The sequence below is a fragment of the Eucyclogobius newberryi genome, unplaced genomic scaffold (genome assembly GCF_026437365.1).
Source record: "Eucyclogobius newberryi isolate DKJ021-1_F unplaced genomic scaffold, fEucNew1.0.hap1 SCAF_16, whole genome shotgun sequence".
NCBI classification, from domain to species: Eukaryota; Metazoa; Chordata; class Actinopteri; order Gobiiformes; family Gobiidae; genus Eucyclogobius; species Eucyclogobius newberryi.
Window position 1 is genome coordinate 17,168,865 of NW_027315790.1, and position 27,560 is coordinate 17,196,424.

The following is a 27,560-nucleotide window of genomic DNA, read 5'->3' on the forward strand; positions in this document are numbered from 1 at the left end:
GTCCTTTGGGTGAACCAGTTTTTGTCTTAAAGTGTTTCCTGGTTTAAAATAAACAGGGACTTCGTGACGTCTACTTTTTCAAACTGAGTCCAGATGACTACAACTGAAACTTTTTCTACTATGGAACACGCCTGGACGAATGAGGGATTACACCGACATATTTTTGCAACGTAAATTATTTTTGTAAACTGATCCCACTGAAAAAGTCCTGGTTACAAATGTAGAGAGAAGTAAGAAGTGAGAGTGACGTGTTCCTGTTTGTACATTAGAACTAAGCAAACTATATCAACTGTTTAGAGAAGAGTGCTTTGTAAACACATTTCATCAAGTTTCAAGTCAAAATGATGACTCGTGTCTGACAAGTTACAACTTAACAACTTCTGCTTTTATTTCACTTTTAAAGAAGACGTGCTGCACTGCTGGTGGTCGAGTGGTAAAGGCACAGCACACATATCAGGTGTTGTGAGTTTGAATCCTGACTCCGACTGTTTATTGCATCTCTCTCCTTTCCTGTCTAATAAACCTATAGCCAAAAAAAAAAGAACACATGCTTTTGTCTCTGATACAGTTTTAATCTATGACAACCGTGAATGATCCTTTGAGAGTTTGGACAATGTCGAACACTCCTGGATGAATGAGGGATTACACCGACTTGTTCCTAGCCATTTTGGACAATATTGATCTAAAAACACTTAATAAAAGAAACAGGTCAGCTGACTTTTGGTCAAAAAATGCAGCTTTGATTTCGATCCATGGTACATCATCATAAATGTCACCACAACAAAGTGCTGCTGTCGGAACATGCTGACAAACCAACAAGATTAACAAGGTTAAAATCTCTTAAATGTTGAATAAGCATTATGTCCCCTGAATCTTGAATGTGACTAATACTACAATTGGGCCAATAATTATTTAATCCATTGGTCGTCTTTGTTTATTGTCTTTTCCAGTTGATGTATTTTTCATAATCAAGACCCAAATCAAACTCATGTTTTCTTATTGCTCTGAATAGAAAAACAACTAACCATGCAGAGTACACCACACGCATTTGCATATCTAAATTACAGAAGTCATTCAATTTCTTGTTCTAGGCAGAAAGCTGCTCCACAGAAGATCTTGGCTCTCATGGGAACAATCTCAACCTCAGAGCAGAGGAGGGCATTTCTTGAGGAGAAACCAGATATAGTATCGATGTGTGCACTGTACACATTTGATCAAATAACATGGAACTACAGTATTTTAATACAATTGAAGTTTGACTCTAGCTACCAGGAAAGTAATATGTAGTTTGTATTAAATGAAGCAATTTTATAAAAAGAAAAGTTTAAATCAAAGTGTATTTACAGCTGAAACAAAAGGTCACACATCATCAATAGTAACAATTTGGTGGATATTGTAATAGAATATGAATATAGTTTTAGGTATAGGAGAATAATAAACATCCTGGATGATAGTCAGGCTGATATAATTGTTTTGTCTAAACGGACTTAGTCACAGGAGACTATGCGCAGCCTTCAGCAGCCTTCAGATACGCATATGACGAATTATCTTTTAAAGCTCTGGGCTACACTCAACTGTAAACAAAGCCTTTAGAAGTGGTATCCTCTTGATAAGGAAATAAACACATGGTGGGATCCTCCAGTGGCCAGGCCCCAGTCGGTGCTCTGCTGAAAGAGTATGAGAATTGTATCTTGAGGCAATATATTCTGTGACTAAGACAATTTATATTATTCATTTATATCAGCTCTAAATATCAGCCCTCAGGCAACAATTATTAAACACCGTGCATTGTTTACAGTATAATAGTCTATTGGAAGTGAGGCAGTTACTGCTCAAGTCCTATGAGGAGAAAGTAAAATATCAATTTTGTAGATTAGAGAGATGATGTCTCTCTATGTACATGTTTTAAAAAAAAAAATCTGTCCAAATTACGGACCGTTCTTTATTTAACTGACTTTTACTTCAGCCCAGAGATGTTTTATTTTTTTTAAACCATCCAACACAAAGTGTATAAACTGAAAATCAACAAATAAAACTAAATACATTTTATCTTTAGGTTAATGAATCTGGTCACTTGAAAATAGTTCAATGTCCTTGTAATTTAAGAGTCATTCACTCTAGTCTTTCAGAAACTTGCTGAATCCGATCTTGAGACTTGCGTGTTGTGTTCGTGCATGTTCTCTTCAAAGCTTTTATTCCTTTTGTCCAGATGTACTTATAAAACCTCCCTGAAAGAGAAGTATCAGGGATTTCATGGAGAAAATTATGACAAAAAGATTAAATGTGCAGACCAATAGACCAAAGCAGGTTAACCATAACAAAATAACAAATTAAGAATCATTTTTGTATAGGCCTGCCTTTGCACTGAGAGATCTGGTGATGAGCCTCGATGAGCCTTCAGGAGCTGCAGTTCACAAAACTTAGACCAGAATTACTCTCCCTGAAAATAGTTCAAGGATTTACATTCTTTAATGAAAACTGCCACAGTCATGTTTTGTAAAAATCCACTAAATCATCTGAATTAGTTTCACCCCTGTCAATCCTGTGGAAAGCTAAACCCATCCAGCCAAGCTATTAAGGCAAATTGGTTCTTGAAAGCAGTCAGCAGTCATTGTAATTAATCAATGATAAAATAATCAGCTCACTCTTAATGTTTTCGCATTATTAAGGTTAATTATGATATATGATATGTGTAATATGATTGTTCTAAGTTTAAGCAGGCCTAATGCCTATTCATGTGGTTTAGTTTTAGCCTGTATAAAAGTAATTAAGGACTATTATAAATTAGGATTTGAAGTCACATGAACGATGAAAAATAAACAATATTCTCCTGAAATAGAATAATCAATAGACTGAGAAACCGAGGACTAACATTCATTTAATTAGATCTTTTCCTTCCTTTCTACTCTTAAATCTTAACGGTGAAATGCTTGACTTTGACACCTGGTGAGAGCTATCATTATCAAAACCCTCTGTTCTGCGCCGGTGAGTGGCCGCCTTCTTCCGCTGGCTGAGAGCTGTGTATGCAGCCGGAGGTGTATGGTAATGCTATGCTAATGGTGGCTTTCAGCACCTCGGAGAGCTCTCGCGCTTGGCTCCTCCCCTCCGTGCCCAACTCGCGCCTAACTCGCTGCGCCTCCTCGATCCTCACTGTACCGCCGGACACGAGGCAGGAAGCATCACACACCCGCGCACAGAGCTCCACGCCACTCCGCCTCAGCCAGCAGCCGCACCACGGACCACTTCCCCCCCCCCCCCCCCCCGGCTGTGATATGCGAAGCGCGGCACGAGCAGCTCCAACACAGCAGCCCCGCGTCGGATGCTACGCCCGCCCGCGCGCATATTTCATTCTTCACGACTGAGAAGACAAACTAGGAGATGCCACTGTAGCGCGCGCGGATGACACCAGCTCCCTTTGAGATTCCCGCCTCACGTCCCAGGTTTGCTAAGTTGGCGCTGCACAAGTTTTCTAACTGTCTGCTTTGAATTATTGACTCTGCATTGCATTTTGACTCGTTGACTTTGGGGCGAAAAAAGAAAAGGGAAAGGCAACAGGAGCAGAATGGGGAGCGAGAACTACTTACCGGAGCTTATGGCGGAGAAGGACACGCTGGAGCCGGGGTTTCAGCACTCTTTGCGGCTTCTGGACATAGGTAAGTCTGCGTGTCAAACCGAGTGGACGTTGAAGCGATGCTGTCAGCTTTAAAGTGATGCTAGGCTGTTGTTTACTCCACAACAACATGCCTACTTGTGTTTTAAATGCAAACGCGTTGTGTGTTTATCTGGTTATTATCTCCTGCTGTTTTATCAAGTTTGAATGGCAAATGTGCCTTTAGCTGCTATGTTTATCTGTTAACTTTAGCCAAACAACACCAAAGGTAAGCTATATTTTTATTCAATGTGGTTTCTGTTAAAAAAGTGCACCTTTAAACTTTATTAAGAATGAAATACATAATTAAAACGTCTATTAATGGCATGTTTGAAATATTTTCTGTTAGAATTTTGCAAGAATAATGGTGGAATATAGATATATGTCAATAGTGTCGCCTTTTGACAGTTAAAAGCCGGACAAATGCCATGGCTAAGTTTTCTGATGGCAGCATTAGCGAGACCTCAGCACTCCGTCGACTTGACATTCAGTTAGCAGGCTGCACTTGTCTTCATCTCCATGCCGACATGTGTAAGCCGCTGTGCGAGAGCCGGAATAATCACCCTCTTATTCAAATGTACATGTGTTCCCCCTCTTTGAAGCGACTAGGACGTGACCGAAATGGAATTCTTAAACGGATGGAACAAGTTTAATTAATCCTCTGCTGCTTTGAAGACGCTGTAAATCTTTTTCATGCTCCACACTTCATCGTCATCGCCTTCTCTTTTTCGGACTGTCAGGATAGCCGAGTATTCTTCAAGAGGCACTGGTTCAGAGTGGCAATATGTTTCTTTTAAAGGTAACAGACAAGCAGATTTGGTCCATTGCGTGCGCCGCTGTGGCTGCGCCGGAACTAATGCTATGAGCCCCCAGACACAGCTGCTGCGCGGGCTGCTTTATCCTATCTGACAAGCCGGTCCTGCTCACAGCTTGTGCCCAAACATGAGACCTCAAGGGTTCCCTTAAAACGCCCGCCACCCCCCAGCAAAGTCAGGCATCATTTCTATTTAATGATTCTTTCCGCCAGTATTACTTCGGCGACTACTGTCGCCCTGTGCATCGGCTATCAGACGCTTCAGATCATTATAGCTTCCCCTGCTACTCATGTATCATCACTTGTATAGTTTTATGTAATTCAATGTGGCTTTCACTCTTGGGCTTAACTGTAAAACTCCATTACAGTTCACTAGACTGGAGTAGTTGTTGTGAATAGTATGAAAATATCTGTCAGAGCGTATATGTTAGAATTTAGTCTGGTAAAGTGCAGTCTCTGAGTCAGAGCGGGTTTATTTGTCCAGGGATTGTACTGGTTGTACTCGCAGAGCTGCAAGATTAATCACAATCCAATCCAAATTTCAAGTTGAATGGCCGCAATTAGCGTTTTATAGCTGTTGCGATAAAGGCTTAAGTCGACTAAAGACATTCTTGTTTGACTAAAGACATGCCGTGTGCATTGATTGGCTGATTAAAGGGGTCAAGGCATGGCGATGGCAAAAGCTCTCAAAAGTATTTTAAGGATTTGACTGTGTATATGTGCCTAAAGTGCACCGACAAGACCACGCTAATACAGGAGATCCCACAAGTACAACTTTTATGCATAAAACTACAGGTAAATGATGTATTTATCTGTAACAAGCAAATTAAACTCACCATTTTATGCCCAAATCTCAATATAACTAATTCTATCGTGTCCCCTTTCTGCTGTTGTCGATATAAATCCTTTAAAAATCAACTAAGCAACTTAAACAATAAAATATCCCATTTCCATGCAGTCTTTTTATGCATAATGTGGTTAAAGCCATTATAAACTGATGATTTAATGCTTATAAATGCACATATTTGTTCACCAATTCATATTTCACTGCGATGTGAAGCGGAAATCTGTAGTATTGAAGTCTTTTTACTTTGGTTTTTATTTTTGTTAAAACTATTCTCTATGAAATCGTCCTCTTTCTGTCGTCGAGAGGACTGGAGTTCCAATATCTCGGGAGCAGAATTCTATAGTCACTACCAGCAGCACTACACAGCACAATCCACTGGATAAACAAAACTAGAATAAAACTTCACTTCAGGCCCTTTGTCACAAGAAAAAAGAAGCCAATTCCTGCCATAGGTAAGTTTGGAGTACATTTGTTCTCTAGGCTTCGTTGAAGATGAAAAGCTGTACATTTGCCAGGCTCTGACTTTCTCCAAATATGTTTTTTTCTGAACGTTGTGTGTATCTGTTATTTTCCAACTCGTGCGGCATTGATTTCTCTGGATTGTTTCTTCTCGTCAGGACTTAGGTCACTGATATCGGGTATTATTATCACTTGGCTGACTGACATGCTCTGCAGCGTCTGTGCTCCAAGCGTCGCTGGCATTATTCCTCTAACTATGTGGCGCATGTGGATGAAGTGTTGCCTCCTTCGCTACTTTTGTATTGTCGGCTAATCTGGACCTGTGCTGCTCACTTATGCAGCTTTCCTTTTAAGATAATTACCCACTCACTCCGAACGTCTCATTACGTTGGGTTGAAGTATATCATAGGTAACATTTTTCAAGTGTATAGAAGTCGAACAGCTGCGAAAATGCAAATCAGGACCAGTGGAAGGCAAGAATTGTGCTTGAGGTTTTTTCTTTCTTTCTGTGACTCGATCAAACTAAGAAATAAACTGTATCATTGTCCTGGTTTGTGTGGAACAATGTGGGTAACTTAAGACGTTTTTATGCCGTGAACTTGACAGTGTTTTTTTTTTTAAAGATATTGTTGCCCGTAGGCTTTACATAGGAGAGGACAGAGTGACATGGGGGATGAGAGAGAGAGAGAGAGGGGAAGACATTCAGTTAATCTTCGGAGTTGGGATTCAAACTCACATCACTGCGACCGGCTGCACTTGGAAGAACTGTTAAAACATTTTATGAATGTGTATTACTATACTTTCTTTTTACTTACATAATACAAAAATGAAATAAAATAAGTTTTGCAAAGTACAATAAAATAAGTATGCAATTTATACGCTTTTGAAAGCATAATATTACCAGATTTACTTTAAATATGCACCTTTACTTAGAGTCTTAGATAGAACAACAAAAACAAAGGTCTGCATTTCTATCACATTTTAAAATCGTACACTATTTTGAAATCCTCTAGAGCTTTAAAGTCTAAAATAAATTACATTATAAGTTGAAATCCACCAAGCAAACATTTTCATTTCCCCCCCTTGATTCCAATATCCACTATCAATGGAGGCTACATGCGTAAATATAAAATGTTTTGAGATATTTTGAATAATATATAGTATTGGATGTCCACTGTTTGAAGTTTTGCGAACCATAATTGCCAGAGTTAGAGCTTGTCTTACAGTAGGTCTCTTTCTTCAATGAGGTGAATCCATTCTCATTTGTAGCTAGATAAGGTTATGTTTCACTCAGCACTTTGTTATCTGGGGTGCTGCTCAAATCTAGGTTTAGACTCCTAAGAACAAGCTCACCGTCAGAGGAGCTCTGAATACTTAATGCTTCATGAAAGCATTTAGTGTCTACTTTCTGAGACACACTCATTCTTTTATATACACACTGCAGGTCCTCAGCAGAGCTACAGCAAATATTGGCCATTTCCTAAATTGAATAAAAACGATGAAACATTTATCATCTGGTGCACGCTAAAACAAAATGTTACACAAGTTCCCAATCAAGTGTTCCAGTAAAGTTAGTTTGTGATAAATCTGTCGGGGGAGAAGATTGCAGTTGGACTCCATCGGCCAAATTAATCCATGACATTTTATGAAGTAAGCTGAACTCTGCAGCGCACAAAATTTGGCCAAAAGCATCTGCCACAACTCCAAAAAGTGTAAATACTGTTATCTCTCTCTTCCACAACAGATGGAACATGATGGAGCTTAATAGAGCCCTTCTTCTGCCATCTTGCTGATGAGTTTTTGGACCTGATTATGCAATTGGCAGGGGATTGTAAGGACCACGAAGAGTCGGACTAAAGAATGTCTTAGAAAACGAAAAAAAAGCACAGAAGGTTAAGGACACTTCCATGTTTGATTTCCAGACACAAGTTCAGTTTTGACTGGAGGCCTGGCAAAATGTATTGTCTTAAAAGGAGTTGGCAATATTCACATATATAAAAATATCTCTGTATATCTCTGAGTACACATATTACAATATAGTTGAGGATTAAATTTCCCATTAAATTGCAGAAATATGATGATGTATATGATATTTCTGCTGTTATAAAATGTGCCTATTATCTAAATTCGCATAAGAAAAGCAAAGGACAAAAGCAATTTTTTTTTGGCATCATGTCCAAAGTTTAGCAGGTTGTTTAATAATGCTATGTTTCACACCAGATAAAAAGGCTACTACCTCTATTTTTACCAAAATGTTATGCTGAAGGTGAAAAGAACAAATGTTGAAGTATCGCAGCACTTTTAATGTTGGACAAACATAAACTATCCTGCAGTTTCTCGCGTATGTGTTTCTGTGCAAGGTTTAGTTGGCCAACATGTTTTGTTTGTAGCCTGAGCTTTCTCAAGCCTTGTGCGATGCAGCGACGTTTGTTTAGCTCTGCTTTTCTGGAGGATTTGTGGCAAAAAACCAACCGGATGGGATCATGTGGATTCATTTGGCTTTGCTCCGCCTGGTGCAGGTCTGTTGTTCAACAGTCACATGAGTTTTAATATTCGCTTCAGGAGTGATATGGCAAGTTACAACTTTCACATTTTTAGTGCTTTTGCGCTACCTTTGAATGAACACATCAGAAAATGCTGTAATTCTGATCATCCCAGTGCAATCAGTGTGTTTCCCGTCCCTCGCTGCTGCCAGACAGAGCCTGGAACCTGACTGGAGCCAGAAGAGCTGACAGGGAGGTCCGGCAGCTAACAGGGAATGAAAAACCCCTGGCTGCATACTAACAAGCATCTTCCAGTTACACATATACACCTCAGGTGGCAAGAAGTGCATCTGCTATTTACATTAAGTCACTCTTACAGTAGCCCACAGCACACTGGGTTGGTCTCATTAATACATAAATCATAATTTTCGAACAGTATTTCCTGTAGTGTTTACCTTGTCGCTTCTACCTCCACACGATTCACATCCTAAGTGTTCAATGACACAGCAGGTGATGAACTGGGAAATGTTAATTATCACATTTTTATAAAGTGAAATCGTCTTTTAGTACTTTTAATTTTTTTTTTTTAACAGTTTTGGTATTTTTCAAGTCAACGTCATTGATTACGTTGACATGTAGTTGCAGCTTTAGTTGGTTACCTTACATGGTGCTAAACCTATTTTAAAAGAATTCAATTGTCTTTGAAGAAGTGGTTAACAGCAGCAGATCTCATGCTTAGCCTTTGATCTCTCTTTTGTTGACTGTATAGATGCAGAATGGTGCTGGTGTGAATGTTTGCGGACCTCTGCTCGGTCTCTATAACCTCGACTGCTTCTGTACATATCCTGCAAGTCTAGGGTTTTTTAATTGGACATTCCCCAGCAGGAGCTCACAACATTGTTTGCATTACATTAAAGTGTGCAGTGCAATGCAGACGAACAGACGAGCAGACGAAGTGTACCGCGCTTGTCTTTCACTCGCATAATGTAAACAGTGTTGTATTTTTATCCAGGCATTTTTATGGGCGAAAGGTGGACATTTTCTGAGTTATAATATACAACATATAGCTAGGTTTTTGTTGAGAAAACAGCTATATTTCAAATCACAAGATATTGGCTGGGTGGGCATTTAAACTATATAGTCTTGTCCACAGGCTTCAAATTGCCTCCATAAATTTATGTGACTAAATAAAGTAACACATTTAGACACATTTGAATGACACTATATTGACATTTGTAAGTGGCACTAGTTATAGCAGGCAAGAGAAGAAATTAAAGTTATTTTTGTAATACTGAAATTTATACCAAAGAAGCTGTTTCTTGTATAAGCCATTTATTGTATAATTTTCATATATTTGCAATTAAACTCTTTGGGTTTGAAAACCTATAGCAACTAGTATTCTGAAAACAATCGACTTACACAAAAATAGAATATGTACAGATAAGGGCTCGACGTTTGCAGAACTGTTGCGCTCCAAAGCTTTAAAGTTATACTAATGCACGGGACGTAGTCGTGAACTCCGCTCTGAACTATTCAAAGCCAGAGTTGCAGCTTTGTACAGTCGTAACATTTAGATGCGCTGAAGACTGCAGCCCTGTTAGCGCTGCTCCCGCTTTGTCCCACTGGCACCCAGGGGTGACATGTAGGCCACGAATAACAAAGCCAAACTTTGGCTGTAAAAGCTAACAGGCTCTAGTTTACTGACACCACATATCACATGCATTGATTCTCTTCTCTGCTAATGTGGAATACATGTTCTGAGCGCCACACAGTGAGCTGAAGATACTTTGATTTACCTCGAGAGCCACTCTGATACGCGGCTGGTTCAGTGCAGTTATAATGTCATCCCTGTTTCTCCTCATTTCGGCAAATGCATGCGGCACTTATCGTCAAGAGTCACGGCCAGTATATCATATCAGTTATAGCCTCCCCTTGACATAATTGAGGTTTCAAAACCAATGGAAAACAAACCAAAGTGATAAGTGTCTGAAATATAATAAACAGACCAAGTCCTAGATGTGTAGTCAAGCACACAGTCAGTTTTCTAACAACATGGACTGTGGAATAAACCCTATGGGACTTTTAACTTTTCAAGTGAACTTTTAGAAATATTTTTGCACTCTTTTTCTCTTTTATTGAACTTAAACTATCCAATGTAGTAAATAAAACCAGAACAGAAACAAATCAGCAAAGCTAGGGCCAGGATGTCAATCTAATCTACTGATCAAGCTAATCTACACACTTAGCCTTAATGTCATTATGTAACATTAGGGCTGCAACAAGTAATATGCTATATCTAATGTATTAATGGAATCATAATTGTATGAACTAGACACAGAATTCAAAGCGTGCCATGTACAGAACGAAGCGGTTTATGACTCATTGGTGGAAATACACTCCTTGAAGACGTTCTTAGCTTCATCTTGGGTCTGATTTAGTAAAACATTTCAGATTGATTTCTGTGATTTAAACAACTAAGAAATGTATTGAAATAAATAAGATATTACTAAAATGAGTGTTAGTTGCAGCCTTACAGTAAGTATTATGGTTCAAAACTAAAAACAAGCTCTAGAATCTGAATTCCAGCCATCTTATCAAAATAAAATATGACATACATATTAAAAATATGCATTTCTACAAGAACCGTAAATTACTGCATTTACTTTTCCAATTTTGAGATAAGTTTGGAGCTAACAATATTCATTTCAACATGTAAATAATATACTGACAAGGAAAATTCTTACTTGGAAATTCCAATGGTTTTAGAAACATTTTGGTTGCTGAATTTAATTAATATTCACCATATGCTCGGTCGAAACAAGTGTAGTGTTTCATCCTGGAGGCTATTACATTTTTTTGCTCTGCTCTTTCCAGATTTTCTCCTTGAGACATTGGCAGCAGAGAAACTTAATGACTGCATTATTCTCCAGGTGTCGTCTTATTAGTCTTTTGCATGTGCGCACAGCGTCCGTCAGCACATCTCCATATTGCAGGAGCCAAACTCCACCTGGTGCAGCTCGCCCAGGGCTCAGCTTGTTGATTTAATGCTGAGACTCCTCTATTTCCATGTAGCAAGTCTAGGCGAGGTGTAAATGCTGCATTCATATTTCAGATGGCACAAGGCTGTACATTTTTCCTTCCATGTCGCCAGGGCTCGCCTTGAGCGATCTGTTAGCACGGCCATCCAAGAGGAGACTCTCAGTTAAAGCGACCAGCCAGGGCAGCTTAAATAATGCAAAGTGCACTTGTTTAGGCCCCACTATGCTGAAAGCTGATACTGACGTCTCAGAAAAGGACATACGCTACCTGCTTTTAATGTACAAATGTCTAAATGTCAGAGAACGTTTATTTCCTTCATAAATTCTCTTGATATGCTGACACTTTAACCCCATAAACCAACAGAGCCAGAAGTCTCTTGCCCCCGAGGGAAAGTTATTTGTAAGGGGTTTGTACCAGAGACAGTTATGAAAGTGAAAATGTAATCTGAAGGCAGGACGAAAAAAAATCCTGTGTGAAATGGAATGAGAGTTGAAAAAGGCGAAAGGAAAGACAAATAAAAAGTTTGGATGATTTAAAGGATGATTCAACTTTTTACCCACCAGTTTACGCAATACAGTATACAAGGCATTATTTCAAGGCTTTATTAGACTTCTGTACTGACTTTTGAACTGCCGAATTGCAATCTTGCTTTGAATATAATGAATTTTGATGCAAATAAGTATAGTTGGTAACCATAATATCAGTAGAACTAGCTTTAGCAGTTAATGATATATAATTCTCTTGTAAGTAGTGGAACTTTTTTGGGAGAAAATATTTGGTTTGAGTCTTGCTTCTGGCATTTTAGTGGATGAATCTTTTAGCGCTGTAATCGACTAAATAAATAATTAGTCAACTAAAGACTACATTGATAACGCGAATTAACAAATGAACATCTGTCTATCTTTCGCTGATCCTGGGCCGGGTCGCAGGGGCAGCAGTCTAAGCAAACTAATGTGAAATGAGCAAAACCTCTGAGCATTTTCTTTAGGATCCTTTTATAAGACAAGAAAAATATTAGTAAAAAATGCAGAACAGATTCATAAATAATTCTCAAATCTCTAGCTAACTCACTTCAGCCCTTCTCCCATCTACTGTGGTTCATTCACATTTTAGTCCAATCAATCAATCAATCCCTAAGGCCCTAGAATCTACCTATAAATATATATATATATATATATATATATATATATATAAATATATATATATATATATATATAAATATATATATATATATATATATATATATAAATATATATATATATATATATATATATATATATATATCTGACCTAAATGAATGGTTGTAGATTGTATCAGTTCATCATGGTCCGCCGCGGCACTGGAGAGGGTCACGTATGACTTTAGAGAGGACTTATTTCCCATTTTGTGTCCCCCCCCGCTCGAGGTGTCTGTGAAAGTGCAACCTCTTCTTTATTTATGTGGTTTTGTGTGGTTGGCAGCTCTATAGAAAGGATTGCACTGGATTAGCTTCTCCGCCTTCCCAACTGATCCCATCCATTTTGTGTAATCCAACTCAATTTAATTATGTTTATCGTTCCACCTCGCTGGTGCGAAGGAGCAGCGGCACACCTCCACCAAGATAAGCCCAGGGACTTTGTGCCTTTTACTGGCAGCGTCTGCTCAGCCTGTTGCTTCACAAACAGATGGTGGAAGTCACCCCTGCCCGCCGTAAATAACATATCCGCCACAATATCATGCTTCCCTTAAACATCGCTCCGACACAAACATAAATATCCAAGGTTGAAGAGCATAACCTCCATTTTTCCAGGCTGTTGTAAGGGGAATTAGTCGAGTTTACAGGGCCGTTTTTTGATGTTCGAAGAATAAAAGGGACCAGTGTGTATAGTGTTCATTACTTCTGTGAGTCTAATCCTAGGCCTGTATCAACATCCACAATGAAGCCTATAAATAACACTTGTTAGGCTCACCCTAACAAAGAGCATGGTGCAATCCATATCTTTTAATGCTGTTGCAGAATAAATTCAATGGGATTTTTTCAAAGCCTTTTATTATTATTATTTTATTTGGTCAGTGCATATTAGCTAATACATCTGAGATCGGGCATTGACAAGTTGGTATGGCCTTTTGAAATTTGTTTTTTTTTGTCCGACAAGATTTTAAATTATATGTTTGCGATACAATTAATTTCTTAAAATTCAGTTCAAAGAATTAATTATGAAAATAATATGCATTTTATAGGCTATCCAGGTCTATAGACAACTGGAATACAAGATCCGAAAAATATGACTCTATTTTTTCTCATTTGTGTGTGATTTCTTCCCTTTTAACAATAATGCACCAGATCCCTACACATAAATACTGTTGGATGCTTAGGTATAGCCAGAAAAGGCCCAAAGTAAATTGTTCGAAAGGCTTATGCCATATTGCTGCTGCATATACCGTTCATAAGTCACTAAGTTGGACAAAAAAGGAAGCCAGCTCATTTCTGAAACTTTGCATGTTTAAAACATTTTCATCTTACCATTTTAAAAGCTGTGGACATTTGAACAAAACCACTGTGCTCTAAAGATGAAACGTGGATGGCGCTGTCAGATTGTGTGTTTTATTGCTCAAATCCCTCCAGAGTGGATCACAATGTGCCGTGACCATTTTACCTTTTTGTGCCATTATCTGCCATCATTTTGATGCAGTGGAAACCAGCGTGCCGATCTGTGCCATCCTTTCAACCGCGTTCTTCTTCTTTGCCTTGTTAAGTATTAAATGACCGGCACACCTTTTTGAAAAGTCGGCGTTGAATTGACATGAATGTTTATTGAGCAAGGGTGGTGGGATATCAGTAAATGAAAGTTAATTGCGTTTTCTGCGTTTTTGGAGCACGGGGGGTTAGTTCTCCCGTAACGCACTGCTGAAGGAGAGGAAGAGATGAACGCTCATTTACCACCGCGCCAAAAGAGCCTTTCTCAACGTCCTGCTGGGCTGCTTCCTTCACCTTCTCTATTTCAAGCAAACCCTAATTGCAGTTTGAGAGCTTTTTATTTCCTTTTTAAAACAATATATAAATGTCTAGACATTCTTGTACTAACTGATGTTCCAATTACCGGTACCCGCCAGATGCCAGTGTGTTTCTCTCCTTGTTACCGCGTTTGCACCTACTATTGTCTGTAAAACATTCATTAAGTCTCATGGCTAAGCCATAAACATGGGGTCAGACCGGGATATACGACCCTCATAACACGCAGTTATCCCCTCTCCCCGCAGCCATTCAATAAATTCTGTTGCTGCTCTATGTCCAACGCCGGTGTGGCTTGCGCTTGCCTCAACAGCACCATTTGGCAGCCTTTCTCTTGTTAAAGTTTGACCTAGGATTTGCCCATGAAGATGCTTGTTATAGGTCGACCTCTAAGTGGATTGCGGCGGCTTGCTTGTTAGCCAGCCCAGCTCCACTCTCTCTCTCCCTGGCCATCATTAGTGGACTGAGAATGCTTCGAGAGTCCACAGAGTATACAAATGGATTTTTCGGATTTTCTCGATAAAATGAAGACCTTTGTGACGAGCTGCAAGGTATAGTATAGACTTTCACAAAACCAACAGGCCGGTGCTTTAATTAGACACTTGAAACAAGCTGAAAGTCAAAGTTGTATGTAGTTAAAGAACTTTACTGTAACAATCTGGCATTATGAAAGTGTTAGAAAAAAATGACAAATAGTTAGTTCATAAATCTTAATGTCAATCCGTTTTCAGTAACCCTGACCATAAACATACTAAAAATAACGAAAAAGGTGGCTGAATAAGAACATAAAAGCCAATTTGATAACTCACTAGATGATATTGCGCGGTGGCACTAAATGCCTTTTCATTAAATGACATGTATTGACAATTCATATATGTGTGGGTGCTTTTTGGCGTTCTTTGACCAAGTGTTGGTGGTTAACAAAACAGTAGTCAGTAGAATCTGCAAAGCTGACATATGGAGCTTTTTTGTTTGATATTGAACAATAAAACCTTACATTTACAGTATAAATGGAATGGATGAATATTTACAAATGCTGCCCACGGCAACAGCATTGCACCCATTGTACTGATTTCAAAAGAGGATATTGTACCACTGAAAAGAAGACAACTGTGGGTTGCAGTACATACGCCATCTTATGCTATTATATTCCCAAAAATGTATAGCAGCATTTTTTTTTTTTACTCATTATTGTTCACACCAGCTTCTTGTGACATTCCATTTTTTCTATTTTCACCTAGCACAGCATCTCTGTAACTTAGACCCGAAAGAAAGAGAAGGAGAAAAAAAAAGATGTAAATGCTGCCGCAGCTATTTATCCGGCAGCTCATTGTTTGACAGGATCACATGCATAACAGCTCAATCCTTTCCTGTCATAAGTAATGCATCTCTGGCATAGACGATTATAATTACAAGCGAGAATGCAGTCCACACAGTCAATGCCCCACGTGTCAATGGGACGAGGTGAATGGATAGAAATCAGGTTTATAGATCTGTGGTTAACGGGCGCCCTCCACCCCGACAGAGGGCCCCGGTTTTTAATTGCTATCTGACCAGACGCGCTTGTGTGTGTAGAGATCGGCGGGCTTGATACGAGGCGCGAGGGGGATGGAATGACGTTCTTTTTCTCATGTGGTTGTTGTATTGACAGTTTCTCGTCCTGGAGGCGCTGATAAGAACTCAGGATCCACGGAGACAGCACTGGATTGCATTTCAGAGCAAGGAACTAGAGCCTTTTTTTTTTTTTTGCAGTCTAGCTATGGACTGTCTCAGAGGTATCAACATAATAATAACATCACGCTCACGACAGAAAAGTTGAAGATGATAACGGTCGATAAAATAAATAAATGCGTAGATAGATAAATTAATACAGAAAATAGATATACCTTTGAGCATGAATTTGTAATTTTAGCTTAGGCCACAGTTATTTTATTACTTGGTTTACGGATTTTTAGATGAAATATATTGAACAGGCGGGCGAAATATAAATATAATTTCAATTTCGATAGATTTTTTCCCCCGGGTTTTCCCAAAAGGCAACACGGGAGGAGGGGGGGCGCGGCGCGTAGGAGCGTGTAACAGTAGATTTAGCATGTTTTGCATTGGTAGACTTGACGCTTCTAGGTGTACAGTCTTAGTCACGGCAAAACGCGCTGGAGAAAATGTGCTAAACGGGTTTAAAATGTGTTTTTGCGATATAAAGGAGTTTGTGCTGCATACAGCGGCCACAGCAGACAGCGAAACGGGCGCGCGCGTCTGCTCATGCTCTCCCGGGGCCGCGTGCAGGGACGGAATCGCCCCGTCACAAACTCACGCAGGATTTTGACGAAAAATTGCTTCGCGCTCTTGTCTTCTGACTTGATACCGCTTTTTATATTTCATTTAATGCTATTTTGCGTTGTCGGCGGTACTTTATAAAAAAAAAATTATAATAATTTGTTTTATTTATATTGTAGAAATCAATAATCTAAGTGCGGCAGATCCGTAAACTAAGTAATAAAATAACTGTGGCCTTATTAGTACATGTAACTTTGCCTTTGTAACGTGATATTATCAAAATGCAAACGTAAGCCCTTCAATTACATCGTTCACCAGTGTAAAATCTGCATTTTAGTGTATGCTTTGAATCTGAAAAATTGCAGTAACCGCAAAAGTGTGTGGTGTTCACTGAAAAGCATATAACCTTGCTACATAAAAGAAGCTGCTGCTGGTGGACGAGCATCACATTTTAAAATCAATGTAGAGAGTATATTGATTTACAAAAGACAAACACAAGGGACTGGGCAGCATGCAGGTCACTGTCTGGGCTTGGCTGAACACAACCCAAAGTCTGCAGGAACAGGAATAAAAGACAGAACGCCACTTACCTCAGCGCTAATTGAATATACTGTCAGCATCTAAAAGTTACCGAGCGTAATTAGGCTTTTGTTCACAGCTAATTGTAGAGAAGTGCTGATGGTGCAGATGCATTTCGTAATTAAGAAGCTTTTGCCTGTGGCTTTGTTCTAACTTGGAGTTTATGACATTTTTAGTGTTTTGTCAGAATTCAGTCACATAAATGAGATGTTTATTTTTCTGTAAAACACAGTTAGACTTATTCAGTAATAAACAAAAAACGTTTTTATTTTTCTTGGTTTATTCAGAGGCAGATGTTTGAACATTTGACTGGAAATTCCTAAACAGCATGTAACTCATACTCAGTAGTCAGCCTGATGAATCCAATACACTGCAGCCCGATGACTCCAAAACACTACAGACTGTAATGTTTCCAGTTCGTGGCAATAACATGTATGTCACTATTGAACAGGCTAACGACTTTGCCCACCTCATATTATACATCTTATTAGAGCGTTTCAAGTCAAGTACCAGCGGAAGAAACAACAAGGCACGGATCCAACAGAGCAGTCAGCATCACACACACACACAATCAATATGTGATGTGTAGCAGAAGTCAAATGCCACAGCGCCTCGTGTAAAGTGACATCACTCCACACACTCGCCTTGTCTCGGCGATGAAGATGCTGGACATCTGCCGCTGCTTGTCATAGATCTGCCAGTGTAAAGCTACATTGCCCCCACGGAGCACAGCAGGGCCCACACTCACATGTAATGGTGAGTCCTGCAGACAAGGAAGAGCTACCTCCACATCATCCATACTCATAAAGCTTATCACTCTCTCAGACTCACTCAATCTAGACATAAAGATGTAGGGACTCAAAGAAGACTGTAACTGTCGAGACAAGAATCAGAGGCTGAAAGAATACAATAAAAATGTTTGAACTGGCTGAACTGGGAGGAAAAAACACTTAATATTTTAGTACAAAGAGGAAGTGCACAAAGAACATGACTGCACTGCACTCTAAGTTTGTGTCTAGTGTAAGTCTGTGATTTGTTGCAAATTTAATTGACATAATTTGGAGGAATTGATCGAAATAAGTTCCAAATATATCCATTTCGGCCATCACCATCAGTATCGGCCATAAAAAACATATTGGTCGTTCTCTAAATAGTCTCTGATAGTATATATCAAAGAATTCCTTTTAAATATGGAAATTAATTGTTCCCCTCCTTGAACCGACACCTTAACGTGGTGGAGGGGTTTGAGTGCCCGAATGATCCCGGGAGCTATGTTGTCGGGGGCTTCATGCCCCTGGTAGGGTCTCCCAAGGCAAACAGGTCCTAGGTGACGGGTCAGACAAAGATCGGTTTCAGAAGCCCCCTATGATGACAACACAAACAAGGCAGTTTACGTCGCCCGGATCGGCGTCACCGGGGCCCCATCCTGGAGCCAGGCCTGGGATGGGTGCTCCATGGCGAGCGCCTGGTGGCCGGGTCTTACCCCACGGGGCCCGGCCGGGCACAGCCCGAAAGAGCGACGTGGGGCCGCCACCCGCAGGAGGATCCATAAGGGGCCGGTGCAGAGAGATCTGGGCGGCAGTCGACGGCAGGGGCCTCGGCGACCAGATCTCCAGACACAGAGACTAACTCTGGGGACATGGAATGTCACCTCGCTGGGGGGGAAAGAGCCTGAGCTTGTGCGGGAGGTTGAGCGATACCGACTAGATATAGTCGGCCTCACCTCCACGCACAGTTTGGGCTCTGGAACCCATCTCCTCGAGAGGGGCTGGACGCTCCACTTCTCTGGTGTTGCCCGCGGGGAGAGGCGGCGGGCTGGTGTGGGCTTGCTGATAGCCCCTCAGCTCAGCCGCCACGTGTTGGAGTTTACCCCGGTGAACGAGAGGGTCGCGTCCCTCCGCCTTCGGGTGGGGGACAGGTCTCTCACTGTTGTGGCGGCCTACGGGCCGAACAGCAGTGCAGAGTACCCGGCCTTCTTGGAGTCCTTGGGAGGGGTACTGGACAGTGCACCGACCGGGGACTCCGTTGTTCTACTGGGGGACTTCAACGCCCACGTGGGCAATGACAGTGACACCTGGAGAGGGGTGATCGGGAAGAACGGCTTCCCCGATCTGAACCCGAGCGGTGTTCAGTTATTGGACTTCTGTGCTAGCCACGGATTGTCCATAACGAACACCATGTTCAAGCACAAGGGTGTCCATCAGTGCACATGGCACCAGGACACCCTAGGCCGGAGGTCAATGATCGACTTTGTTGTCGTGTCATCAGACCTCCGGCCGCGTGTCTTGGACACTCGGGTGAAGAGAGGGGCAGAGTTGTCAACCGATCACCACCTGGTGGTGAGTTGGATCCGCTGGCGGAGGAGGAAGCCGGACAGACTTGGCAGACCCAAGCGCATTGTGAGAGTCTGTTGGGAACGTCTAGTGGAGCCCTCTGTCAGTAGGGTATTCAACTCGCACCTCCGGGAGAGCTTCTCCCATGTCCCGGGGGAGGCTGGGGACATTGAGTCCGAGTGGACCATGTTCTCCGCCTCCATTGTTGATGCGGCTGCTCGGAGCTGTGGTCGCAAGGTCTCCGGTGCCTGTCGTGGCGGCAACCCCCGAACCCGGTGGTGGACACCGGAAGTAAGGGATGCCGTCAGACTGAAGAAGGAGGCCTATCAGGCCACTCTGGCTTGTAGGTCTCCGGAGGTCATCGGCGGGTATCGGCAGGCCAAGCGAGCCGCGGCTCGTGCTGTCGCAGAGGCAAAAACCCGGGCCTGGGAGGAGTTCGGGGAGGCCATGGAGGAGGACTATCGGTCGGCACCAAAGAAATTCTGGCAAACCGTCCGGCGCCTCAGGAGGGGGAAGCAGTGTCTCACCAACACCGTTTACGGTGCGGGTGGAGGCCTGCTGACCTCGACTGGGGATGTCGTCGGACGGTGGAAGGAATACTTTGAGGATCTCCTTAATCCCTCAGTCACGTCTTCCAAAGAGGAAGTAGAGACCGGGGACTCGGAGGCTGGCTCATCCATCACTCAAGCTGAAGTCACTGAGGTTGTTCGCAAACTCCTCGGTGGCAGGGCTCCGGGGGTGGATGAGATCCGCCCTGAGTACCTAAAGTATCTGGATGTTGTAGGACTGTCTTGGTTGACACGTCTTTGCAACATCGCGTGGCGTTCGGGGACCGTGCCTCTGGACTGGCAGACCGGGGTGGTGGTCCCTCTGTTCAAGAAGGGGGACCGGAGGGTGTGTTCCAGCTACAGAGGGATCACACTCCTCAGCCTCCCAGGTAAGGTCTATTCCAAGGTACTGGAGAGGAGAATCCGACCGATAGTCGAACCTCGGATTCAGGAGGAGCAGAGTGGTTTTCGTCCCGGTCGTGGAACACTGGACCAGCTCTATACCCTCCATCGGGTGCTCGAGGATTCATGGGAGTTTGCCCAACCAGTCCACATGTGCTTTGTGGATCTGGAGAAGGCTTTCGACCGTGTCCCTCGGGGTGTCCTTTGGCGGGTGCTCCGGGAGTACGGGGTCCGGGGCCCTTTGCTCAGGGCTGTCCGGTCCCTGTATGACCGGAGCAGGAGCTGTGTTCGCATTGCCGGCAGTAAGTCAGACCTGTTCCCAGTGCATGTTGGACTCCGCCAGGGCTACCCTTTGTCACCGGTTCTGTTCATAATTTTTATGGACAGAATTTCTAGGCGGAGTCAGGGGTCGGAGGGTGTCCGGTTTGGGGACCACAGGATCTCATCTCTGCTGTTTGCAGACGATGTTGTCCTGATGGCTCCATCAAACCCGGACCTGCAACATGCACTGGGACGGTTTGCAGCCGAGTGTGAAGCGGCTGGGATGAGAATCAGCACCTCCAAATCCGAGGCCATGGTTCTCGACCGGAAAAAGGTGGCTTGCCCTCTCCGGGTGGGTGGGGTGTCCTTTCCCCAAGTGGAGGAGTTCAAGTATCTTGGGGTCTTGTTCATGAGTGAGGGAAGGATGGAGCGTGAGATCGACAGGCAGATCGGTGCAGCGGCTGCAGTGATGCAGTCGCTGCATCGGACTGTGACTTTAAACCAGGAAAGTCTTTAATGTCTTAATAGAAAAAAAATATTTCAAGGTCCTCGTCAAGAGAATAAATTAACAAATACAGGTTTGAATGCCTACATACTCCGTACAAACACTTAAACGCAGACAAAATCAAAAACTCTCCTCATCAGTTGAAAGAGATTCTTTGTATCTTGTGGCTTGTTAGCGTTCATTACTACTGAAATCCAGGAGCTTCAATGTTTTTTAGCATGTATTTATTATATATGTACTTCACAATGGTGCGCTGTTTAATGACACAAGCCTTCCCAATAACACTTATTAATTAAGTTAATGACACAATTAGCTAGTTTGGGTTATACATTTTTTTTGTGCTGGACAAATTACATAATGGAGAAACATAGTATGCTATCTTAAAAATCTGTGTATTTTTCTTTTTGTCAGCACTGCAGGTGATATTATTATGCTAGAAAATGTCTTGGAAAAACACAGGGTTACTATAAACAACAATACGTGGGAGTTTCCTGTATTAGACGTTTAGATGTTCATTAATTATGCCACAACTTTTTGTTAATTTTCATAAGAAATTCAACCCCTCCTTACCACCAGTGTATGTAATGCAGTATTTACAACTTTTAGCTGCAAGGCACAAATGGACAAACATTATGAAAGTCAGAAAATGTTTTAAAAATTCAAATATATCAAATTAAAACAATAGTTTAACAATGCATCAGGATAGTGCCTGTAAATCTCTTGAATGAGGTTCACACAATTAAACACAAATGGTCATTTTATCTAGAGATTATATACTTGATTGTTCACTTATGCATATATCCACAATAATGATTGCAATGTTATAAATCTCACATCTCTAGCCCCAACACACCTAGAAGTAATGCTCCTGTCACCCCTGGACTATTATTTTCCATTAGCCTGTGTTACCGTCTATCAGCTTACTTCATATTTTAGTGGTGTCCAGTACTGTATTACTAAATTCTACCTGCTACTCCCCTTCCTCCCAACACAAATAACCCCTTCAGCAATCACTGGCGTCTATCTCATTATCATATTTATTTAAAGTATCTCATGACCCATTTCATTCCAACATGGCTTCCTCTGGTCATGATTGAGTAGTCGCGTATTTAAGACCAACCTCTAGAGACGCTCCTGTGCATAACGGGAACATTACTATTAAGCGCAGTCACTGGCCCTGTCCTTGTCCAAATGTCCAAACTCCCAGTCCTAACTAAGTATTGTTTTAGGTTACATTGACTGCATTAGTCCAAAAAGTGCACAGTATAAAATGAAGCTTTCGATGAAGGAAATTCAACTCAAGCGATCAATGGTCTGTCATGTAAGCAATATGAGAAGGAATAGTGAATATGTTTGCCTGGCGGCGAGTGATATGCTATATAGAGTCGTGCTGGTGATAGGAAAGGGCTGTGGTATACTGCCCTTTGTAATGTGACCACTCTAATGGACCACATCTGATGAATGGCTATGATTGTGCCAATGGAACAAGCAGAATTATGTCTGATTGCCAGGTACACACATCAAGACTAAAGTTAATGGCAGATTCGGTCACCACAATGTTTACGTCTTTCATCAGCTTTGGAATGTAATGCAAGATTAATAGTCGGCTACCGGTCCCTCTCCAATGGTCCTTATCGAATGGTTTCACATGTATATGTTTCTTAGGTCTGGGCAATATCGATCAACCACTTGTAAATTTATGGTTATGTTGCTTCAATTTGCTCAAAGGCAAAAACGTTGTCTCTGTGGATATCAGTCATTGACTTTCTGCAGGCTGAAGGTCTCAACCCGATCCCTGGAGACATGAACCCGCTTCTTTTGTGACAAACGGAATTTTGTTGCTGTTATATTATCCATCTAATTGACTCCGACCTCTGCAATGCCTTACATTTAGACATTATTCATTGATTAAAGCGGCACACTGGGCCTTTAAGTTTTATATAGTTGTTTTATTTAGTATAATTGAAATGAATCCAATATAAGCTTTAACTTGGATTTGGCTGAGTTATAACATTATCCAGAGCCCAAAAGCAAATTTCTTTAAAAATTAGGGCTGTGCTCAAAATATTGATATCGATATACGTGTATTGCTACAGAGATGCGTATTGTGATACTTTTATTAAACAACATAAAGTCATTAGAAATTGCCACATTCTACACTTCTGAACCTACAAACTGGAGCATCAATGTTGAATCCTAGAAGCTGAAAATGTGACTTAATAATAGGAAAGTTTTGTTCTGATATTGAGGACGGTGAGAACATGAAATTCTAATGCATTTTGTTATTCACCTTAATCAAAACTTAAGTCAACTTTTAACACCGGTTTTAACAGATATCCATGGATCAGGATGTGTATCGTATCAAGTTCCCAGTATCGGGATTCGTATTGTATTGTGGATCCTGTTTCTGGATACGTATTGTATCGTGAGGTACTAAGCAATACCCAGCCCTAGTAGAAATATTTCTAGATAAAATGGCAAGATTGAACAATGACGTTGAATCTCTTTTTTCCTCATTTTATTGTTATTTACCTTAAATTACTACCTGGATTCCTAGTATTCCTCTTACTTGCCCGTTCCAAATTCTGATACGATCTGTCCAGTTTCTGTGCCTTAAAGGCTTTGGGCACAGAACCATAGAGTTTCTGTAACGTATAGGCTAATATCTGTGGCTCCCTAACCCTGGTTTGCCCTACATGCGTTTAACCTAGAGATTGCCCGATATATGCAATACATATATTGTCCGGGAGGGCTCTAGGACCTTTGGTCTTTTGACAGCTGGTGTCAACAGACGCCTGTACTGTACAATTGGGGGCGGTGCATGAAGGATTTGGGGTGAGCGAGCATTGGGTGGCTATTGGCGAACCAAACACATCACACTTCCTGCCGAGGCTGACTTTTATGTAAAAGCCCTGTAAAGGGGGATATTTATGAGCAATAAAGCGAGGACACGTCTTTCTTCATGCCGTGCTGGTTTATAACTGAACAGTAGTTATACAGAATATACACATCGTATTCACATTTAAACTGTATTTTACAGCGTTTCAAATTACCCTTGCACTATACAGTCTTTGGTAAATAACACGGATCATATAATTGGGCATGAATTTTAGCAGAAAGTGTTACTTTCCCTGCTAGCGCAGCAACAAGGAGCTAATGCTAATGTTGTTACCTAGCTAGCGCAGCAACATGACTTCGTATCACTACATCAATCAATATGAACCGTTTTCCACTTGCAGTACAAAACATTCAAGGTTGGTTTTACCATTGTACAGTGCTACCATACCTGTAAAGGGGGATATTTATGAGCAATAAAGTGAGGACACGTCTTTCTTCATGCCGTGCTGGTTTATAACTGAAGAAGAGACGGTCTACACGACGCTCAAGAGCACTGAGTGCCCCCAGCTGGACTGGCAATGTAATTGCACTTCCAACATAAAATAGATTAAATCAGCTGGTTAAATCAGGTAGTTACATTTACAGTGGGCTCAACCCCTCAGCTGTCGAGGGGCGGTCCCTAACCTGGGTGAGTTGAGACTTTCCTCTCAGGTTGTGGAGCAGATATGGGACATATTTGGCATTGCAAGGGTTGACCTGTTTGCTTCCAGAAAGTTAACGCATATTTACTTGTTCTTCTCAGTCATTCACGACAACCCGGGATTAAATGCTCTGGTGCATCCATCGGTGGTGTGGCTGCTCTATGCCTTCCACCATTTGTACTCCTACAGTCCCTGCTCAGGAGAATCCAGATAGAGACGCACAGAGTCATGCTGGGAGCCCCACACTGCCTTCACATGGCCTGGTTTTCATTCATTCCTCTCTTCCTGGACAGGGTACCATGGAAACTTCCAGCCAACCTGGGTCATCTTTCCCAGGCACAGGGGACACTATTTCACCCATTCCCAATGGAGCTCAGGTTTGTCGCTTGGCCCCTGAAAGCAATGGGCCCCTAGAACTAGATCTTCAGGAATCTGTCATTCAGACTATGTGTCTCAGCTTCCTCCTCAACTTGAGGAGGGGAAGTCTGCAGTTAGTCTGGTTTTTTGATCTATGAGTGAGCCTGACACTCTGATCTCTCGCTTTCCTGAAGGACACTCACAGGCTTACTGTTCACAGGAACCAGCCAACTGTTCCATCCTATGATCTTGTGTATGTGGTCCTGCGGGTCCCGGAGCAGCAGCCGTACGAACTCGATTGTGGATACCATTAAGGAGGCTTATGTGTCTAGTGGCTTGCCTGCAGTTGTCTGAGCGCATTCTACCCACGGTTTCTCGACATCTTGGGCCTTTGGCGCGGGGCCTCTCTGTTTGGCTTCAACCAGAACGTCCAAATTTACCTTCTCAAGGTATTATTAATGTGGCTGCTAGCCCTTTTTTTGCGAGTGTGTGCTGGGTAGCATCAGTGGACGTGCAAGTCGTTAGGTGGCTTCAGTCTAGTCTAGTTGTCCGTGGCCTAGACTTGCTTGGGTCTGCAACTTTCCTAGCTTCTTGCAGTGCTGTGTCCTAGGTTTTGTTTAATTGGCCTTTGCAGGCTCTTTAGCCCTGTGGGTGTTTTGCGTCTTGCAGGGTTGTGTTTCGTAAGGAGTCTAAATATTGTAAATACGCATATAGTTCATTCATCACTTTCTTGTTTTGGGATAATGGGCTCCTCACGGGGTGTCTTAAAGCGTTTCCTCATACATATGAACATTTAATCGGGTAGAGAGATAGTCTTGAGACAATAGAGAATGTTGGGGTTATGTTGTAACCCTGGTTCTCTGAGTAAAGAGACTATCTTTCCATGGTCTATGCCGTGTTTTTAATTACATGTATAAATTAAATGAATCATCGAGGCAATTAAATAATAATCAAAGCTCTTTTGTAATCAAATTACATTATTTAACCCTATTGGTGCTTAATTTGGAAGCCACTGTGTTTATCAGCAACTAACGACTTGTGTATGCCCTTCAGGTGCTGAGATAGCGTGATTTAAGCAGCCATCATCTAAAAAAGTGTTTTTTCTTTGCCTTGTGCAAGCTCACTCACTATTATTTCCCGTCCTCAAGGTGCAGGGAGAGAGATGTTATATACACAGCACTCGGTGACGTCTTTATTGTGAAGGCCCGCTCTCAAATCTGAACTGGATGGACCTAATGACCACAGTGGACAGCTGCCTTGTATAATTCCATCGCCGAGCTGCCATGCTAATGATGTGCAGTGGGCGGTGATGCAGCCAGGCATTACATACACCGCTGCCATGGTGTGAGAACAGATTCTCACTTTCAGATGACATAAAGCCACGTCTTGTGTGTGTTACACCGCAGCCTGTCAGGCTGGGGAGTCTGCATACCCTTCATACGTTCTTGTTTTTCCCCCTTTTCACTCCCTTATTTTCGCTCAAATGTCTCTGATTGTTCTGACATTGGCAACACTGTCAAAGATAACTATCAGGCAATAGTACAGGGGCTGGTGTGGCAAAACTGAGCAAGAGATGAAAGACAAGCTGGGGGAACAATGTCTTTCAAATCTACTGTTTTGATGTGTGATTACAGTAGCTGCATCAAGTGGCGTTGTGTTTAGCAATGTTTACAAGGTCTCAACAGAGCACACACTTCAGGTTGACTGGATGCACAGCCAAGTTGTCCATCACTCAGATGAAGAGGTCTCACTTTCCCATCTCCACCTCATTCTGACCAGCTCATCAGATGTTGCAATATGCTAGCATCAGCATCAAACATTAGCCATAAATGCTATGTTAGCATTGCTATGGAGTGCGGCCCACAATTTATTCTCTTTAGCTTTAAAACATTGGTTCCTTGGTTTTATTATGTTCAATACATTTAGTCTACATTTCTTTTGAACTAGATACATGCCCATATCTATATAGAAGAAAATATTAAAACAACAATTTAAGTACATTATTTAACATAATAAAATATATTAAACATTTCCAGGAATATTGTCTTTGGCAGTTCTAGTTCCCTCTCAAGTTTTGTGATTCTGACATAGACAATGCCGTCAAACATTTACTGTCAGACAATAGATACGACGAGAGAAAGGACACGTCGGTTAACAATGACGTTGGAGACTTGTGTTCTTGATGCCTGCTTATTATAGTGTCCATGATTTTTCTCATCTTTAGTTGTGCTTTTTTCATTTTTCCGCTTGTTTGTCTGGAGTGGGTGTCACACACAGCAAAAGATGGTTTACATGTCTCATGCGACACTTCAATTTCCTCTCTGTCAGTCAGAGCAGATGCAGCACTGCCCTTATTGCTCGCACGGACTGACAACTAGTGATGGATCCAGTTCTGTGATCACATTGATGCTTTCTATTATATATGTTAGTCCCTACATGTATGTGCAGTGTATGTGCATTTTATAAAACATGTATA

At 41.7% G+C, this 27,560-nt stretch overlaps 1 protein-coding gene across 3 annotated transcripts in view; it reads left to right on the top strand.

The window, feature by feature from the left end:
- Positions 1-3,264: 3,264 nt before the first annotated feature.
- The window catches only part of LOC140361861 (KH domain-containing, RNA-binding, signal transduction-associated protein 3-like), a 133,354-nt gene continuing 109,058 nt past the window's right edge, over positions 3,265-27,560 (top strand). For 2 of the 3 annotated variants that reach the window (XM_072447748.1, XM_072447749.1), the window contains exon 1: positions 3,265-3,653. In XM_072447748.1, coding sequence (XP_072303849.1) covers positions 3,563-3,653 — 91 coding nt within the window. In that variant the 5' untranslated portion in view covers positions 3,265-3,562. The remainder of the gene's footprint in view (positions 3,654-27,560) is intronic. The other variant, XM_072447747.1, reaches the window with a different exon arrangement.